This window comes from Leuciscus leuciscus (genome assembly GCF_965113295.1).
Source record: "Leuciscus leuciscus genome assembly, chromosome: 22".
In the NCBI taxonomy this organism is placed as follows: Eukaryota; Metazoa; Chordata; class Actinopteri; order Cypriniformes; family Leuciscidae; genus Leuciscus; species Leuciscus leuciscus.
The window spans coordinates 2720370-2736401 of NC_138746.1; the positions used below are offsets into that span (position 1 = coordinate 2720370).

The 16032-nt window shown below is 35.7% G+C and overlaps 1 protein-coding gene across 2 annotated transcripts in view; it reads left to right on the forward strand.

Annotated features, from left to right (window-relative positions):
• The window catches only part of disc1 (DISC1 scaffold protein), a 79432-nt gene that overhangs the window by 13902 nt on the left and 49498 nt on the right, over positions 1 to 16032 (forward strand). For both annotated transcript variants that reach the window (XM_082153330.1, XM_082153329.1), the window contains exons 4-8: positions 1881 to 2034; positions 3462 to 3558; positions 4904 to 5109; positions 10184 to 10238; positions 15651 to 15753. In XM_082153330.1, coding sequence (XP_082009456.1) covers positions 1881 to 2034; positions 3462 to 3558; positions 4904 to 5109; positions 10184 to 10238; positions 15651 to 15753 — 615 coding nt within the window. The remainder of the gene's footprint in view (positions 1 to 1880; positions 2035 to 3461; positions 3559 to 4903; positions 5110 to 10183; positions 10239 to 15650; positions 15754 to 16032) is intronic.

The following is a 16032-nucleotide window of genomic DNA, read 5'->3' on the forward strand; positions in this document are numbered from 1 at the left end:
ACTCCCGGCTGATTGTCATATCTCAGCAATGGTGACCTCAAACCAGACCAAAAACATTAACTTGTGATTGCTCACTTCATAGCAAGAATATTTAGGCCTGTCACAATCCTGAATTTTGTGCTTACGATTAATTGTCATACAAATAATAGCGATTAACGACTTAATTCTGTTTTGTTCATGTCTCTTACAGTGAAAGCCTAATGTGTTATTTTTTTTTACTATGTTTTTTACGTACAGAATATAATAATAAAAGTTATAATGAAAAAGACCATTATGATTTGACTGTAATGCTAGAAAAATATATATATAACAGTGCATTTGATTTCTTTAAGTGCTTAAATTTCCCTTATTTTGAAGGTAAAATGTGATTGAAATTTAATTGAAATTAATCAATAATTGCCATAGGCCGAAGATTATTGTTTTTACATCCCATTTATTTATTTATTTATTGGCAATGCCACACAGTTCACCTCGTCTGCTTCAGTGCTGCTGAACATTTCTGTAGTTCCTGCATATTTTCAACTGTTTAAATCAGAAAAGTATTTTATATTGTGTACTGCATTTGTTTCTGAGTAGTCAAATGTTAATCTTTGCATGTTCTGCTATTTCACAGGCTATTTCTGAACAGTTTGAGACAGCACTGCACATAATACATTATTTATAGTCCATAACTTCCATAAGTTCTGCGATTCATTGTCAAACTGCGCCATCTTCTGGCCATCATCATCATCAGCACAGTCCTCATGCAGCATCAGTGTGTCACCTCTTATTTTAGTCTTCATTTCTGTATCCTATGCTTCATTAGTTACTGTACTTAAGAGTCCCTTTAGTCTTCGGCGTGTGATCTTGTAAAACTACTTCTTCTATTTGATCAGATCAGATGATTGACCTACATTAGTCAGCTGGAAGCCTTTCCCCATCCTTAGAGCCTGACAAACCTTGTGACTTACATAACTAACCCTGACTTTTCCCAGACCTGGTCTGATCCCTGATCTGTGTGTGTAAAGTGGGTCAGTTGTCTTCTACACACACACACACACACACACACACACACACACACACACACACACACACACACACACACACACACACACACACACACACACACACACACACACACACACACACACACACACATTTCCTGCAGAGTATTAGTTGTAGATTAGGCTTTACATGCTTGAATGTGGCTCTTTTTTTGTGGAAGATTGGGTTGTAATCAATAATAGATGAATAAATCTGACAGCCCGATTTTAATTATGATATTTGGCTAGTTTTTGAGATTCAAAAGTCAAATTTATTTATGTAGGATATTTAAACATGGCTAAGCTGACCAAAGTGCTTTACAAAGTAAAATTACATAACATAAAGCGATGAAGAATGTTTGTTCAAAGTCATCTGGTCTTTATTAATGCTCTTAAAATGTTAACACTGTAATATTATTTATACATTTTTAATGGAGGGTTTTGTATTTAGACAAAAAGTTTGGCCTTTCATTTTTTTAAATGTTAGTATTTGTTTCAGAATGTTCAGAGAACTTTCAAAAGTAACATTCCAATAATGTTTGGAAAATTACAAAATGGAATGTTTCCTTAATGTTCACAAAACCAATCAAACAAACTTACTTTTATTTAATTTTTTTTACATTCTAAAAACTGGACATTTTAAACATTCAGAGAACATTTCGAAATAACGTTTTTATAACTTATATGAACTCTCTGTGTTTGTTATGAATAAATTATTTTAACACAAGATGTTTTCGTATTTTTTGTATTGAGTTTGACCTAAATTGACCGGAAACGGGTTGTACATTTGTGTTCGGCTTGTGCTTTACTCCATCAAAGAAAGATTTCTGAAAGGATTTTTTTTGTTTGTGTGTTCAGCCGAGCGTTTTGGGAAGAAACTAGAGGAACTGCGGAGAGAGAGAGCGACACTTAAGCCCGGTCTCCCGTCCAGACACCCTGAGGTCACTGGATTTCTGGAGCGTCTCAGGACAGCGGTGCACAGCGCCATCCACAGGACACACACGCACTGCAGGTCTGGACACATCTAAACACATTATACCTTCATTCATCCAGAGCTTATCTGTTCTGAGAACGTTCCTAACTGTTCAGATGTTTAGTAATGGTAATGTTTTTGAATGTCTCTTCTGCTCATCAAGGCTGCATTTGCTTGATCAAAATTTTTTATATTATTTCAAATTAAAATCAGTGTTTTCTATTGTAATGCTTTAAAAAAAATGTAATTTATTCCTGTGATCAAAGCTGAATTTTCAGCATCATTACTCCAGTCTTCAGTGTCACATGATCCTTCAGAAATCATTCTAATATGATGATTTGATGATCAAGAAATATTTCTGATTATTATTATTATTATTAATGTTGACAATTTTTGTGAAAACTGTGATACATGTTTATTTTACAGGATTCTTTGATGAATAGATTTATCTGAAATAGATATATTTTGTAACTTATAAATGTTTACTGCTTCTTTTGATCAATTTAATGCATCTTTGCCGAGTAAAAGTATTAATTCCATCAGATCTAAACATAGTATTTTCTATATATTTACACTCAGATATGAATGTAATCCATTCTTCACAGTTAAATTCTGATTTCTAATCTGACTAGATGTTCTGTAATGCTACAGTATGCTTCACTATATTGTATTTGAAGGCTGGTTAGATGATCTCAGCTCCAGAAATAAGCCTTTTAAACAGGAAAGCAAACAGGAGTGGCGTCAGTGTCTGAAAAGCACTTCCTGTTACGTATTGTTTCCATATGTTTATCTTTGTATAGTTTGTCGGCTTTAGCTCAGTGACACTTAATTATAATCAATGAGACACTGACTAGAAGTGACACAGATTCAGTGGTATTTTAGTATTATTTATATGCTATTATAATAATTATTCATATTTTCAGTTTGCTTTTTTTTATTTTTACCGTTTTCATAATACAGTTTTATAATAAAGAATTATTTAGTATTAGAATTATTCATAATTCAATGCATATTAAATATAACTAGCTAAAATATGTTATAATATTTAATACATGTATATATTATTTAAATATATTATAATAAATGTATTATTTTGAATTAGTTTTTATTTTTATATTTACAGTATATTTCATTTTAGTTTACATTTTAGCAATTTTGTTGTCCTTTTGTCATTTTTATTAGTTTAAAAAATAATTCTATATAGCTTCAATTTATTTTTAATTCAGTTTTAATCATTTCAGTACTTCAATTTATTTTATTTCAGTTTCTCATTTCTCATTTCTCATTTCTATTTATTTCTAATTTTATGTTTTTAAAGTTTGTTTTTCATGTAATATTTAAATTTTATTTTATTTCAGCTTTATTTCAGTTATCATACATTACTTTAAATAGTTTTAGTTAACGTTAACAAGACATTTCTAGTCATCTTTTTCCGTGAGTGATCAAAAATGCATTTTTTCTCACAGGCAAAACGGTGAAGCGAGTGACGATCAGGGATCAGGAAGCTCTCAGATCCGACCTCAAACACGGGAGAAACTGTTAGAGAAAAAACAGAGGATTCAGGTGAACACAAATATATGATCATCACTGATATATGATTATTAAGAGCATAACATATGCATATTAACTTATTGCTTGAATGAGAAGCTTGTATTGCAGTACTACAGTACATATGCACTAATAAGCATTTGTTGCTTTAATGTTTACTGTGCTTTTAGTTGGACTATGGATCTAGACTCATACTATTAAAGAGGATTTGTTATGTTTTTTTTACATGTTCAACTTTCTTTAGTGTGTAATGTTGAAAAAGGTTTCCTCCAGCGGGGGTTCTTCTTTATATCAGAGTCAGTGTTTCTGAACTCCCTGAAACGCCTCCATTGTAGTCTTGAGTTTCTTCCGGGAACGAACACGTCACAATATTCCTCATTTAAATAATTCATACGCAGAATAAAGGGGCGGGGCCTGGTTGAGTTAGTCAGTAGTGTGTTAAACTGGTGGTTATGGAAAGGGGCTGGACATTTCCCAGACACACTCGAAGCGCTCGACCAATCACAACACACTGCTCCAGCCGACCAATCAGAGCACAGTGTGCCTTTCAGAAGGAGGGGCTTCGTAGAGACAGGAACTAAACAGAGGTGCAATTCACGTACAACGACATAACTCGCTGGTTCACTACCATAGTCCGATGCATCGTTGAAGAAATCAACTAGCCAGTCACGACTTTTTACCCGAAATCCCTACAATTGGTCGTTCAACCACGTTGGTTAATGACGTCACGCAGGTGGTGGAGTAATAACTTCTTTTAATGAATCTGTTTGAGATTGTATTAACGCTAGATGTTTTGCTATAAATGACAAACATGGCATCTGAGGACTAATTCTCATTTTTCTCAGTTATTTTGTAGTTAAGTTATTATGCTTTATTTCCAGATTCAATCATAGTCTCGTACTAAAGCACGTTCACACATGCACACTCTTCTAAAACGGTGCTTTAAATCTCTTGACAAACTAAAAGACGTAAAAGACATTTGTATGTATTCTAAATAAAAGACACGGGTTGTACTGAATGTCAGCTTGATTATTTTGCTCAAGATAAGGATTTACTGAGTCCACGTCTTGCAAACAAGAAACTTCTGACCACAGGTCAAGAGCCGTCGTTCCAAACACACAAGTTTGCGAACCTGTTTGCGAATGTTTCGTTAGAACGATGGTTTCGGGAAACACAGACTCGTTGAACTGCTGATTACGACTTTCGGGAAAACACACCCCAGAGCGTTACTGACAGACTGGGAAGAGAGGAGCTGCAACAATGAAGAATATGGGGAAAATAATGATCGTTCAAGCATGAAAACCTAATCTAGTAGAGCACAAAGACCGGGTGTAAGTTTATATGTGTTGTGTGTGTACAGAAGGAGATGTGTGAGCTTCAGCGGAGGCTGGAGGAGCTGCAGGAGCAGAGCAGAGCTGTGGAGGAGGAGCTGGAGGAGCTGGAGGAGCCCGTCCTGAGAGCCTGTGATTCGGCTCAGCTGCGTCTGATGGCTCGAGCGCTGGAGGACATGATCACCTCTGAACATCGGCCGCAGATCAGCCTGTCTCCACCAGCAGCGATCATCAGGTGAGGGGAAGCGCACCTCAGGGTTCACACGGGTCCTTGAGAGAGATGCGCGGATGAGCTCCGACATCACCCGAATCCGCAGCCAAAAACAAATCACCCACCCGCACCAATAAATCTCTCTGATTTAAGTATCCCGACCCGCACCCGACGGTCAAATTACAATTATTCTTTTTTGTTGTTACGCGTGATGATAAATGGATGATCATCGTCGACGGTTGATGCGCGGATCTCTAATGGTAACATAATACACTGATGAATGAGCACTGCTTTTAAATAAACATTTCTTTAAAACTAAATTTATTTGACAGAATTTCATTTTCTTAATGGCATAAACCGACTTTACTCCCTTGAAACTTAAACTGGAATCTCACTGTTTCTGTCACTGCGAACACACACACACACACACACACACACACACACACACACACACACACACACACACACACACACACACACACACACACACACACACACACACACACACACGCGCACACAAACACTTCAAAGCCATTGCATATTACATACCCAGCACTTGATTCATCCTCGTTAACCACTTCGCTAAAACGCTCCCACACGGTACTTTTCTTTCTTTCTTTCTTTCTTTCTTTCTTTCTTTCTTTCTTTCTTTCTTTCTTTCTTTCTTTCTTTCTTTCTTTCTTTCTTTCTTTCTTTCTTTCTTTCTTTCTTTCTTTCTTTCTTTCTTTCTTTCTTTCTTTCTTTCTTTCCTTCCTTCCTTTTGTATTGTTTTTAATTCTTCTTTTTTACTTCACTCTCGAACCTGCTCTGTTTCTGCTTAAAAAAGCGGATCCCGCGCAGCGTATATCTTAGAGAGAGTGCAAATTAGTGCCTGTCTGCCTGGTGGAAAAAATTACATTTTAGACATGCTCATATTTTAGAGAATGTAGTTAATATTTTCCTTAATAATGATTTATCATGTCCACCAGTGACCCGACCGAAATTAATCAGAATGTTGTTTTTATTACTTGACCCGCCCGATCCGCGGATATAACCGCGATCCGCGCATCACTAATCCTTGAAATCCTTGAAAGTTTGTGAATCTGGAAAAAATAATTCAAGGCCCTTCAAACCTTTTATGTCAAAGATCATTGAAAGTGCTTGAATTTATTTTGTGCAAAAAAAATTTCATATTATTCCCTCTGGTCCACTAATGTGTCATTTCGCCAACATTTCGTGGCCTATGCGCATTAGCTTGCTTGATTTACGGTAGTTACTCGCATTTACGTGTTACGTTGAGGTACTTGTGTTGTACGTTGCCATGATGTTCACTTGCGCACAAAACTACTACGATGGAACCTGAACGTTTGTTGTTGAACAACAAATGTGTTCCCACATTAAGTCCTTGAATTTGTGGGTATTGGACCTGGAAAGCCCTTGAAAAGTCCTTGAATTTGAAGTTAACCAAGGTTTGGGAACCCGTGGACCTGCCAAATGTGTAAAAAGTGGATGACAAACAAAATTATATCACTGAATAAGAGACAAACATATAGCAATTGTCTTTGATGAGGTTTATTTTCTTGCAAGAGAAGTTCAGCAGTCGTACAGTCACACAGAGTGGCTTCAGAGTGTGACCGTGATCCTTCCTCCTTTATAGTCTTGACTCCCAGAATGTTATCTTTCTAGGCCAATGATGGTGTTTTCACCCATTTGTGGAACATTTTTAGACTTGATCATCATATTGTGTCCTTGAGTGGAGGCCCTTCGGTCACGTACCAACACTCTTTACCATTCCAATACAATTACACAGAATAAGGATTGTGTGTGCTCTTTTACTGTTGATGATGGTCACACACATCTTAAAGGTATAATATGTCAGAATTTTGTAATAAAATATCCAAAAATCATTTGCAGACTTTAGGACTTGACAGAGACGCCGCTCTTGCATGTACTTTATTAGACAGGTGAGCAAATGTACATAAAACTTATCAATGTTATACAGCTCAACATGATGAAATGTTAGAATATGATCAGTATGTTATTCTAATGTTGATCTGCTAGTCTCATACAGACAAACTAACACATAGAATAACATTATAACTTTCAACACATTCAAATACAGTTTAGTGTGATAGTGTAGAGCAAGTGAAACAGCGCTGCGTTCCCTCACAGGTTTCATTCGTCTAATAAACTGCCCTGTGTGAGTATTATTCAGCACTCGGGTAAGTTAGTTTGGTGGAATTAATTGTCCTTATTCCTTTATATCCGCGGGACTCGCGTGTGGCGCTAATATCTGTCTCTCATTAGCAAGCGAGCCCTGCTTCACACCACAGTCATGTTAAAAACATCAATGTATTCACTCATCCATAACATTATTAGATCCATCAGCATCACGACAAGTTCATTAATTCTGCTTATGCGTCATCAACCCACGCCTTTGTTATTGTAAGAGGTTAGCGACCCCTAGCGGCGAAAAAATTACATATTGTAGCTTTAAAGATACAATTTCTTCCACAAGGCACAAATATTTACATAAAATGTAATGTGTGTGCATGAAACCCTCTTTTAGGGGTTTATTTATTTACTCGCACTTCTGGAAGTTGAGCATAACATTCACTTACTGGAGTCTGGAGTCATTATGGGCTGAACATTTACACACTATCAAACCTGTCACGTCGCTAACGGACAAGACCACAGTTCATTTGAAGGCACCATGTTTGAAAAAGTGCAGATGTAAATGAGGTTTGCAAGCTATAGGGGAGTGATGATTTTCAGCAAATCATACAGGTTTAGAAAATAAATTAATAATAATAATAATAATAATTTATTTTATTAATATTGTTATTATTGTTAATAATAATAATAATAATAATAAAGCAACAACAACAGAAATAATAATAATTTAAATAATAAAACTTATTACTCTTGGTGTTATTGATAATAACAACAAAAATCATATTGTTGTTTATAATTATTATTATAGTGATTTAATTGATTGGTGATTCTTTTTTATTATTGATGATGATGATGATGATGATAATATCATCACTAATAATCATTTATTAAGATTTATAATTGATTTACTACTACTATTATTATTATTATTATTATTATTATAGATATTATTATTATACAGTTTAACCATTTAACACTAATAAATAATTATTTACTATGATTTACTATTGATTTACTACTACTACGACTATTATTGTTTATTATTATTATATATATAATTATATTTATTTAATATAATGTATTAAAATATATCATAATATGTTTAATATATTGAAATTAAATTTATGATGTATTATTATGATGATGATGATAATAGCAATAATGATTATTTATGATTTACCATTGATTCATGATTTACTATTATGATTAATATAATATAAGTTCGAGTACATCATCTGATACCTTTGTGATGCCATCAGTTTGTATTAATATTAAAATCTCTCTTCTTATTGACCTCTTTCTGTAACTTTTGAAAGTCAGGTCAGGGCAGAACAGAATCCGAAAGCTGATATTTTAAAGCAAATGAATGTGTTCAGTCCCGTCACAACATCAGATGTGTCACTCTGACACCCTGACACTTTGAGATTGACGTGCTTCAGTTGAATCTCGTCTTCAGTGGGTTCAGTTTTTGGAGGAGTTTCTGGTGAAAAAATGAAGGGCATCAAAACTTCTGCCTCTGAGCAGAGAAATATTGAACTCTAGATTGCCTGACTCTGTTTGGTCTCTCACAGATTGATTTTGATGCATATGTAGATTTATCGGAGGTACGGTGCAGATTGAGGTCATAACATTGAGCTGAGCTAAACAAACCCTGCTGAGAGATTGATTTATTTTCTCCTGCAGTGAGGGCCGATTTAAAGTGAGTTTTGAGGAGAAGCAGCTGAGTCCACATGGACTCTTCAGTGCTATTTTCGCTCGTGCAATCCTCTCTCCCTTCATCTCTCTTTTATTGTATTTTTACCCGTGCCTTCTGGAAATGAGACGCACTTTTCAGCGTGGTTATGAATTTTTATTGCTTTCAGGCTTTACAGATCCTCGTGTGGTTTCTGTCCAAAACCTGTGCGTAATGTTTAAGAAGAACCTCTCAAGGCTCCTGATGAGAAAAGGCTGACATTTTAGACCCTTTCTCAGTCTGAGATGTTACTGAAATCATATCCAGGGATCTGTATATAACCAGCAGGAGGCGCTTTATGCATTTGTTTAATCACAGTATATAGTGCTTATTTAAACACTCACATCCTGTTATACAATATTGCTTGCTTGTATTTATTAGTGGTGTTGATAAATCAAGTACCATTATTACTGTTTGGTTGGGCTGGGAAAAAAAAATAGAGCTGCACGATTCATCTTTAAAAGACTGTGATCTCGATTCAAACACGCATGCGATCTTTCAATTCGTCTGTCTATTAAACTTTGACAAAATCATATCGCAACAATCAGATCTGTGTTGGCGCTGGCGCTGACCCGGAGAGAGTCGACATGAACCAGCTTCACAAACAGTCTTTTCAACCTCATAGTATCATTATTTCTGAGATGCAATAGTTAAAATTATCATAGAAGTACTGGGATAAAAGTTAAAAGTTCAAATATGAACACTGATATCTACGATAGGGATCAAAATCAGCTTTTGATAGAGATATGGTGCTTAAAATCACGCATTTATCAATTACATTGTTTTGCCACTCAGTGGCGACAAGTGACTGTTAAAATTTGTATTTGTTATTGAATCATTTATTCAAGAGAATGTAGTATTGTATGATGCTTCTGAATAAAACTCGATGTGATGATTTGTTTTTGTAAATATGACTAATCATGTACACATCATTTACGGTCTGTATAAGTGTATGATTTAACTTTTCCCGATGGTCTAGTGTTAAAAAAATTGCAATATATTGCAATATCGAATCGTAATACTTGTAGAAACGCAATTCTTAATAAAATCGCAATAGTTATCGTATCAGCATCCAAGTACCGTGATAGTATCAAATCGGGTGTATCGTCCCAGCCCTACTATTTGGCATGATTTATTATGGTAAAATGTATGACTTTATTGTTCATATCTCATTATTTTCAGCATTACTGACATGGTTTATTTACCTTTCAGACTTCAGGAGCAGGAGCGAACGCTGAGTTTGTCCATCAAAGAGGCAACGGCTAAAGTAAGTCCACATATTAATCGAACCAGTCAGCACTATATTTAATAAGTGTTAATGGCCTCGTTTACACTGCAGGTCTTGATGCCCAATTCTGATTTGTTGCCTATATCCGATTTTTTTTTGACCATCCGTTTACACGTTCTTTCAATTGTGACCCATATCCGATTCATGTGTTTACACTTGCCATACTATCTGAAACATCGCGCATGCTTAAAGGGTTAAATGATCTTGCACAGATGGACGAACGCAAAATATGATTGATGCTAGCTATGCGATATATGCGAAGTTCGCCAAACATCACCATGATTTTGAGGCGGAGGAGGACAAAAAGTGCCATCATTGCACATATGCTTCAGTTATTGTGTGTGAGAGAGATCTCAGGATTGATGGGAGCATATTGTGGCGGGCTTTAACGAGAAGCAGTGGGTCTGAAATTTTAGGATGAGCAAGCCAACCTTTGATATGTTGGGCCCTATCTTGCACCCAGCGCAATTGACTTTGTACACCGACGCATGTATCATTCCTATTTTGCACCCGACGCACAGCAGACTTTTCCCTCCACAGACGTAGTTGGTAAACTAGGGAATTTGCGTTCCCGGGGGCGGTTCAGCGCAAAGAGGAGGCGTGTCCCGGCGCAAACGTTCCCTGGTGCTATTTTGCAGTTTCAGAAAACAATTCTGCCACAGACCAGGAAGAACCTAGTCTAAAGTCAGTGGTGCGTTATTCAGATGCTATTTTGAGGGTGCATGCTTGGCCATAATCAATGTAGCGTGAGCACAACGCGCATACACTTTGATTCTCTCATCTATACAGAAGCAGCAGTTTTCATTTTTGCAAATCATAGGCTACATTATTACAAGGAAAAATATTCCACATGTGGGAAATCATTGTTGTGTCCATGAAGATGTGAAAATATAGGCATAAATCTAGTTTACACATTTACCCGAATTATCATACACCTGTTTAACCGAAGCTAATTTGGGTGTGTTTCTCCATCCCCATACAATGTCACTTCTCTGTGTTTTATGGCCCTGACGAGAGCGTCGGTCTCCTCGGCTGTGAACCGCTCCTGGCGTGTGTCTGGCAAATCCGCCGTTATACTAGCAATCCGCCATGGAACAAGCGCGCCTGCTCTTAAAGGGAATGTGAGATGACGCTCTGATTGGTTTATTTCACGTTACGCCCAAACCACACATATGAGTAATGAAGCTATGAGTAATGAAGCTACTTCAGACCAACACATTTTAGATTTGCGTCGGGCGTAAGAGTCATTTATCCCGCCGGTATAATAGCAACAGCGCCCACGATCCGCCCACAAAGTTACTTGCGTTTCGCGTTTGATACTTGCATTTCAAATCGTTAAAATAGGGCCCGTTGTGTCAACGTTTGTCCACATTCCTCTCCTACGACGACACAGTGTTTCGTCGGGCCATCCGTCCCTTTGCAGACGCGCGTCGGGGTTTCTCTCGTCATTAAACCGTGGAGACGTTGGATAATGCCTCAGAAAATCCGATCTGCCTGTTTACATGACAGTCGCATTGGCACATATCTGATTTATATCTGATTTATTTCCACATATGAATGAGGCCTGAAACCGATCTGGAAATATCCGAATGCATGCGTTTTTTACCCCGTCATAGAACACATCCGATCTGTGTCACATATGAGCAAAAAATCTGAATTGGGTCACATTTCACTGACAGTGTAAACGAGGCCAATCTCACATAATTATAGGTCATAAATAACAGTCCTGTTAGTTGCATGAAATATTACAGATATTGTGTGCAATTTGGGTGAGCTGTTTAATTCACAACCTCATAACGCACGAACGCCAGATTAATGCACTTGTTTTATGCATAAACCTCATTAGATTTAGATTATATACTGTATCTCACAATGCAATGCACTCGACTTCACCTTTCATTTCCAGTGTGATGAAAGAACAGTAAATTATCTCAGCCATGATTGTCAAGGGACTCAATATTTGATTATATTGACCATTATTATTTATTTTCATACAATTTGATTAAAAATGCAAAATAACCATTCTGATAACTGGACAAGCAACATAATAAGGTCATATGACAACAATGTAGCATAGTACAATGTAAAAATGCATTTTAAAAACTTTTTTGCAGCATATACTGTATTATCCGGACTATAAGATGCATTCTTGAGAGAAAATTGCATTGGTGAAGAAGTCACATTTTATTATTATTACATATTCATAAATAATGTAAATAAACAAAATGTTTACAAGCATTATAAACTCTGGAAACATGCATTTTAGTTCCATCACTCCACAATAAATCCTTTAAATGTAATGGTTTTCAGAACAGAACAGAAATGACCAAGTATAAAACAAACATAAATTATTGAGTGATTCATTGTAAACACATTGTTTTATAAACGGCAATCCTGTTTAAAGGGAAATACGGTATACAACTAGACTCTCTCATTCGGGATGAATACAAATGCGTGCACTTATAATTGCATTATACAAGTCGCATTGGAATAGAAGTCGCAGCACGATTCAGGCGATTAAAAACTATGATACTATGGTTCTGATATCAGTTCCTGTTGCAATAAATTGTGATGTGTGTGAGAGTTTGGTTAGTTAACTTCTGTCAGCTCTCCCACCACAATCTGAGACAAAATTAGATGCTTTCCTCCTGTGAGCAGCATGGGAAATTGTCATTTAGCTCTCTCTGTGTGTGTGTGTGTGTGTGTGTGTGTGTGTGAGCTGGTGTCAGTGGGATCGGTGTGGTTGCAGTGTGAGCCTCGGGCTCAGAGAGTGTGTGTTGGCACCGCGGGTTGGATCTGAGCTGCCTGAAAAATGGCACAGTGTGACTTTGCCCTCTGGTCTGCCATTATCTGATGCACAGCTTCGGCACGTCTGGCTGCGTCTCACAACCACTCTCACGTCGGGAGGTCCGATGTGTCTCTTCTGTGGCATCTGGTCCATGATTACAGACTTCCAGAATGTTCTGTGGCATTTTTTTTTTTTATTATTATTATTTTTTATATATATATATTTTTTTTAATTAATATTATTATTATTATTATTATTATTATTTTTAATTTATTTTTTTAAGTCGCTTACCGAAAAGTAAAATAAAATAAAATAAAAAACAAAATAAATTAAATTAAATTAATTAAATACAACACATACATTTGTGCCTTACATAAATGAAAAAATAAATAAAATATAAAATCCTAAAAATCCACATAAAATCTGTGCCACATAAACTTTATAAGAGAATATCTTAAATAAAATAAAATAACAAAATAAAATAAAATAAAATTCAACATACATCTGTGTCACATATTTTATTTTATATTATTTTATTTTATTAGATATTCTTTTGACAAAACATTTTATGTGGCACAAATGTTGTTGTTTTTATTACCGAAAAGTAATGTAAAATAAAAAATACAATAAATAAATAAAAAAAAAAAAAATTAAAAATACAATACATTAGGGCTGACTTCTAATAGTCGAGGATTCGACGATTCGATTCGGAGAGGTCTGATTCGACTATGAACCTCGTAGTCGAATTTACATGGGCGTCAGTTTGGTTTGAAATGTGCTGGACAGAGCTAGACGCATTCGCATTTTCAGAAGGGCTGGGTACAAAATTGTTTTTTTTTCCGCTTTCGCGCAGGTCATGTTTTGAAAGACGATGTCCTGTAGCTTACTAATGTAAATAAATAAAAATGTATTCAAAAATCTGCTTCACATTTTCAGCAGGGCTGCGGAGCGGCTGTGGGTTGACTCCACACGGTTCTCATGGGCTTTATTTATAGGCTAAGTCCTAATGTGAAAAAAGGTTTACGTGGTTTAATGTACCTAAACAATGATTACCAAATTTCCCTCTCATATTGCTCCTCATAACCACTGAAAATGGTCAAAAAATCGAACCCAGAGTCCAATTATTATGGACGTTATCTGATTCTGCTTCACATTTTCAGCAGGGCAGCCGAGCGGCTGTGAGTTGACTCCACACGGTTCTCATGGGCGTGAAAAAGCTTTACGTGGTTTAATGTACCTAAACAACGATCACCAAATTTCCCTCTCATATTGCTCCTCATAACCACTGAAAATGGTCAAAAAATCGAACCCAGGGTCCAATTATTGTGGACGTTTTGTGACATTAAGCGTTTCTGCTTCACATTTTCGGCAGGGCAGCGGAGCGGCTGTGGGTTGACTCCACACGGTTCTCATGGACATAAAGCTTTACGTGGTTTTGTTTATGAAATGTTATGATATATGTGTGATATGTTTTGTTCATGTGGCTTTAAATGAATAAAAGGTATTTGTTACACACCATGTTTTTCTTTTAGTTTTTTTTTTAGCTCTTTTGTTTGAAATGGAAAAAATCTAGCTGCTATCTAAAAAAAAAAAAAAGGTTCGACTATCAGTCGATTACGGCAAAATCTAACGAATCAGATTCGACTATGAAAATCCTTAGTCGAAAACAGCCCTACAATACATACATTTGTGCCATATTTTTTTAAAGAGTATCTTAAATCAAATAAAACATAAATGAAAAAATAAATAAAATAATAAAAATCCTACATACAAGATAAATTTGTGCCACAAACTTTTTAAGAGAATATCTTAAATAAAATAAAATACAACATACATTTGTCTCAGATATTTTTTTTATTCTATTTTATAAGATATTCTATTAACAATTTATTTGGCACAAATTAATGTTATGTTATTATTTTAATTATCATTATTTATTTTTCACATGATGTTCTCCTAACAAAATAATTTATGTGGCACAACATGGTTGTATTCAAGATTTTAATTTAATAAAAAAAAAAATGTTTTACCTTTTCTTTTACTATAACAAAGAAACTTTATACGAAACACATTGTATGGTGTATTTTATATTTTTATTTTATTTTATGCAAAAAAGTCTCCTAACCGAAAAAGTTTGTGGCCTATATACGTCATATAATATATAATACTTAAAAATGCGTCATATTTCGTATTTTCAACATCATTTAATGTTATTTGGGTAACACTTTACAATAAGGTTCATTAGTAAATGTATTAACTAACATGAACTAACCATGAGCAATACATTTGTTACTGTATCTGTTCATCTTTGTTAACATTAGTTCATAAAAATACAGCTGTTCATTGATTGTTAATGTTAGTTCATAGTGCATTAACTAATGTTAACAAGATTTTAATAAAGTATTAGTAAATGTTGAAATTAACATGAACAAAGATTAATAAATGCTGTATAAGTGTAGCTCATGCTAACTAATGTTAGCTAAAGAACCTTATTGTAAAGTGTTAGCGTTATTTGTAACTTTTCGTGGCTGCTCTTATCCTCCAGGTGAGTGATATCTTCTGTTTGTCCAGGTGTGTGATATCTTCTGTTTGTCTTGGTTCAGGTGGTGATGGGTCAGAGGTTGTCGGGTCGTGTGCGGCGTAAGGTCAGCGAGAGTGAAGCGCAGCTGCTGGTCCTGCATGAGGCGAAGCTCTCGGCTATCTCAGGTAGAGCCTGTCCTGCGCTGACTGAAGTCTCTGTCACTCTGTGCTCCTCCATGACAGGACTCTGTCCTGCACTGACTGAACTCCTGCGGGGCTTCACTGTCACTCTGTGCTCCTCCATATTTGAGCAAACATGCGGTTAAAACTGTGAAATATTATTACGAATTAAATTAGTTGTTTTCATGTGAATGTAATTAAGTTTTAAATATCCATCCATCCATATTTCCATCTATCTATCGTTCTATCTATCCATCCATCCATCAATCCATCATCTATCTATCT